This window comes from Cibotium barometz, chromosome 34, assembly GCF_041138505.1.
Source record: "Cibotium barometz isolate CiBa-2024 chromosome 34, ASM4113850v1, whole genome shotgun sequence".
Lineage (NCBI taxonomy): Eukaryota > Viridiplantae > Streptophyta > Polypodiopsida > Cyatheales > Cibotiaceae > Cibotium > Cibotium barometz.
Window position 1 is genome coordinate 27508617 of NC_141079.1, and position 5220 is coordinate 27513836.

Genomic DNA, 5220 nt, shown 5'->3' on the forward strand with positions numbered 1-5220 from the left:
ATCATAATGCAAATGAATAATCCTAATGAATCCATTCGAAAGCTTAATCCAATTGAGGCAAGACTAGTGTCCATAAGGGTACCATTTGCCATAGATTTGAGAATTGGACCACGAGGGACAATATGGATTGCGAGGAAGTGTGATAAATATGATGGCAAATGTGGAAAAAGCATGACCAGCATTGCCACGATTTTTGACTAAGGAAGCATCCATATTGGTGGGCATTAAATGCAAGTGGGATTGTTCAACCATTGCTAACAATGAAAGCATTACATAAGCTTATTTCCACACCACTCTATAGGGACAACAACGTGATTCTTAACAATCAATGAATTAACTACATAGCTTCACTAGAACAAAAGCAACAAGAATTCATTGCTGCATCTATGGAAATTGATGAAGGGCTTTTTGATGAGGATAATTTCAAAACAGACACGTTGCTCCATGGATTATACACATCACAACAAGTTGTTGACCATAATGATTCTGTGACACATCTTGCACCATCTGAGGGTTTTTCCCCACTCAACCTATTCAAAGATGGTTTTTGTGAAGAGATGTAATTCCCAACATTATTCTTTGGGCAACAAAGAGCATACCATAACCTCTGCCATGATCACTACCAAGAAATTGCAAAGTGGGAGATAATGAATGAAGATAGAAGACTTACAAGGAATGTAGAGAATCTGTTCTTCAAAACAATGAAGATAATGATTTTGAACATCCTACGTCTGCTTGGGTGCATCTTCCCGAAAGGCACAATTGCATGGGAAGCAACTTAATGTGTAGGACGTTCAAGAAGATACAAACATTGAACGATTGCTGACCTCAAGGATAGGGTATAAGGACTTTGAGGCTTTACAAAGATCAAGTGACTACAAAGAAAAATTAAAGACATGATGGGCAAGATGATTGACTTCTTCTTTTCACACGGAATTCCAACATAGAGGTAGCCAACATGACCACGGGCTGCTACTATGGATTGAAGATGCATTAAAAGCAACATAGGTTTAAAATGCCGGTACGAGAATCAACATCTGTATGACCAAACAATAACACCAACATGGACACCATTGCACCAGATCACAAAGGAATTTCAAATAGGGAAGATTTCTCTGAACACAGTCACACGAAATGCAAGAACAATACACCGATCTCAAGGGCTAACAATGGCAACTGTAGCATTCGATCCACAAAAGATTCGAACTCATGGACTCATCTACATAACTCTTTCTCAAATCGCATGCATGGACAATCTATTCTTGCTCGATAGAGTGCAAAAAGGACACATCAAGGTTGATAGCACTGTGCTCAGAGAAATAACACATTTGCAAACCATAGTAAAATGGGAATGCAAGGAGAGAACAATGCCATCATACAGGCAATCCCATATAATCATCGAGTCTTTGAATAATGTCTCATTCAATGCACATAAAGAAGACATATTAGCAGACAGTAATCTCATGGGGCTGTTGATATCTTGTGTCTTTAAGAGACAAGAAATAAAATATCAAGAGAAGCTATACTTCCCGATTATGACGAACTTTCTTGTTTTGATGGATATGGCCTATCACTTCTATACAAACAAACACAATGTCTGATATCAATGCATAAAAATAGCAAAACAAGGAATAGAATTGATACATGCCACCTTCAAGAATGAAAGGTTTGACACAATGCATATAATTGGAACATACAAATCCCCTAGAAGCAACATCAACACCTTTACAACCCTTCTACAAGACCTTCTAGTAGAATTATAAGACAATAACCCAATCATCATCATCGGTGACTTCAACATCAACTAGAAAGGCACAACACAATCTTCCTGTATTCTTGGCAAGACTCTTCACTCAATGTCATGCATTCAAGTGATCAATCATCCAACAACAATCCACGGATCAGCATTAGACCACATCTAGACAAACACCAACATAGAAACAACCATCTTAGGAACTATTGCTATTGGTCTGACCACTCATCAACTTACATTCTCATTCCAAAGGACTAGAATCACAATCCTTAATAATCAAACTCCTCTTTAAAAACACCAGAGAGAACAAAAATGGACTAGAATCACAATCCTTAATAATCAAACTCCTCTTTAAAAACAACAAAGAGAACTAAAATAGAGAGATCCAAATAGACCAACAAACTACTTTTTAGAGTCCTTCAAGGTTTTTTTATTTTTCACAATGTTTTTTGCTTTTGCGACTTATGCTATGCATATGGACTTAGACATCATGTAGGTATTCTCTAGGTTTGCGCATGCACGAATAGACCTGGATATCAGAAGCTCCAACCAAAATTTTTGCCTTTTATCATTATGGTTTTCATTATCGATATGCATATGGGTATGCATTTTGGGCTTGAATGTACCTTTGTGCTTGCCTTTATCCTATTATACTTATAAATATTTCCACACTTTCTTTGGTTTAAAAAAACACACGTAAGTGGCAGGCCTAGTGAAAATTTTCACCTTGTTACTTGTGAATTCTATTTTCCCAATTTTGAAAATTTTGCGAAACTTGAGGTATTGTAGTTTTTTTAAAGCTTAAAAATGTACAAATTCTCAAAACAAAAACTTTCAAAAAGTTCTAAGTTTCCAATTTGTTGAGAAAAATGCTTTCTTGTAAACACTTGTTCCAATCGACCCTTGTGGACTCTAGAGTGACTCTAGAGTGGCGTTTAATTATTCTCTCTCTCTCTCTTACAAGTGGGACAGATTGGCTAGTGCGAGGGCCCTTTTAAAGGCCATGATTGGCTAGTGCGAGGGCCCTTTTAAAAGCCATGATCCACCCGAGTTCAAGTCCCACCGTTGGTCTTATATGCCCTTGTGTTGCATTCTACCGTTAATACCTCTCTCTCTCTCAATTTATTTTTTATTTTTCAAATGTAGTTAGTGGGGTGAGACCTTTAAAAATTCTAGAATAGGACTGCTGCCAGCCTGCCACAGGGTCCACCATTCAAATTTCACGCCCCTAGTTAGCTTGAGGTCATCATGTGCCACTGTGCAGCGAGCCATAGCCACGAAAATTTAGAAAAGCGGGCCCCTATCCACCTTGGGTTTCTCCCATTGGTGCGCTCGATATCTACTCAATCGCCTGCGGCCGCGTGGCGCTGGAGGGGCGCTCTTCCACGCTATTTAGCGGACGCTGAATCTCGCATCAGTATCATAAACCTTCTTATCGCCTCCCATCTCAGCCGTTCTCCGTCTTTGCCATGGCTGCTGCCGCCACCGCCGCCCTCTCCTCCGCTGTCTTCAGTGGCCAAGCTCTGCTGAAGCCTGCCAATGAGCTCTCTAGCAAGGTGGGAGCCGGGGAGGCGCGCGTTCAAATGATGGCGCCGAAGAAGGCTCGCAGCTCTGGCAGCATCTGGTAAAGTTTGTGACCCTCTTCCTCGTTGCTTTATTTAGCTTCTGTGAGCGTGTCTAATGCTGTTGCGCTGCGATCACGTTTAGGTATGGTCCCGACCGCCCGCTCTACCTTGGTCCCCTCTCCGGCAGCCCGCCCTCCTACTTAACGGGCGAGTTTCCAGGCGACTACGGCTGGGACACGGCTGGGCTGTCCGCCGACCCAGAGACGTTCGCCAAGAACCGGGAGCTGGAGGTAATCCACTCCCGCTGGGCAATGCTGGGTGCCCTGGGCTGCGTCACCCCGGAGCTCTTGGCTAAGAACGGCGTCAAGTTTGGTGAGGCCGTGTGGTTCAAGGCGGGATCGCAGATCTTCAGCGATGGCGGGCTGGACTATCTGGGCAACCCGAGCTTGGTCCATGCGCAGAGCATATTGGCCATCTGGGCGTGCCAGGTGATCCTGATGGGCGCCGTGGAGGGTTACAGGGTGGCGGGCGGGCCGTTGGGTGAGGTGTCGGATCCCATCTACCCGGGCGGCCAGTTCGACCCTTTGGGCTTGGCTGACGACCCGGAGGCCTTCGCCGAGCTGAAGGTGAAGGAGCTGAAGAACGGGCGGCTCGCCATGTTTTCCATGTTCGGCTTCTTCGTGCAGGCCATCGTCACCGGCAAGGGTCCCATCGAGAACCTCTCCGACCATCTGGCCGACCCTGCCGTCAACAATGCTTGGGCCTACGCCACCAACTTTGTTCCCGGCAAGTAAGCTGCTTTACAAGTATTCCGTCTAGATCTCCGTCGGGTGCTCCTGATGCGCTTAATTGTAATCCTTGATCATTGTAATTGAATATTACACGTGCGCATTGTGATTTGAGTTCAGTGTAATTCTGATCGCCGATTTAAGAAAATTAATTCACTTCCATGTTGATACCCTTGGACTTGTCCCCTGTTTTAAGTGCCTTAAAATATATTAATGTCTTAAGTGCATCTCTAAGGAAAAGTGGGAAGAATTTTGAGGCTCCAAAAGAGAATATAGAGGTTTGAGAAGGTCTGGGTAAAATTTGATTTTGGAAACTTAAAAAGATGTGCGTATCACGGGCCTTGAACTAGTAAAAAAAAAAATTAGAATAAAACAAGTGTGCATAGGACTGGTGAACTTAAAAGTTTAAACCTCTGTAGATTCTTCAAGTTAAAATCTTCTAATGTCTTGTCGGCATACAAGTCTACACACTGTACTATGAAAGTTACTACTATGTTCATAATGAAATGGCGTAAACCATTCTTTAACGTACCTTAATCTATACACTAGCATGTTACTTAACTATTCGTCTTCAAATCCATCTTCTCACATTATATGAAGTTTGTCCTTAAGACTAATTAAGACATAAATAATGTGAATTGTATGACGAGTCGAAAAGAATTCTTAGCGAAGAAAGTTAGTTAAGGAGTGACCGTAATAGGGATAGTTAGAGAAGAAGCTGAAAAGAAGCCATTGAAATATAAATTTAGAAAACGATATGAGGTAGGAAGTAGTTAAGAGAAAAAGACTTGTAAATTAATGTAGATGTTTGCAAACTCTTGTAACCTAAGAAATGGAGAAAAATGCAAACTCTTGTAACCTAAGAAATGGAGAAAAATGCAAATGGAGAAAAATTCAAACTCTTGTAACCTAAGAAATGGAGAAAAATGCAAATGGAGAAAAATGCAAACTCTTGTAACCTAAAAAATAGAGAAAAAGCATGAGAAATTTGTTCAGAAACAGCAAAATTAAGATAAAACAATAGTAATAAAAGTGGAAATAATAAGTTGCAACCCTATATTTTTAAACTTTACTATTTGCCAACTAAGTAATCATGAAATAAAATATTGTACCA

The 5220-nt window shown here is 41.4% G+C and overlaps 1 protein-coding gene across 1 annotated transcript; it reads left to right on the top strand.

Moving 5' to 3' along the window:
- Window positions 1-3165: 3165 nt before the first annotated feature.
- LOC147618858 (chlorophyll a-b binding protein type 1 member F3, chloroplastic-like) lies at window positions 3166-4265 on the top strand. Its single transcript, XM_086773937.1, has 2 exons — window positions 3166-3377; window positions 3461-4265. The coding sequence occupies exons 1-2, from the start codon at window positions 3223-3225 to the stop codon at window positions 4110-4112; spliced, it is 807 nt and encodes a 268-aa protein (XP_086630063.1). The 5' UTR covers window positions 3166-3222; the 3' UTR covers window positions 4113-4265.
- The last annotated feature ends 955 nt before the right edge of the window (window positions 4266-5220 follow it).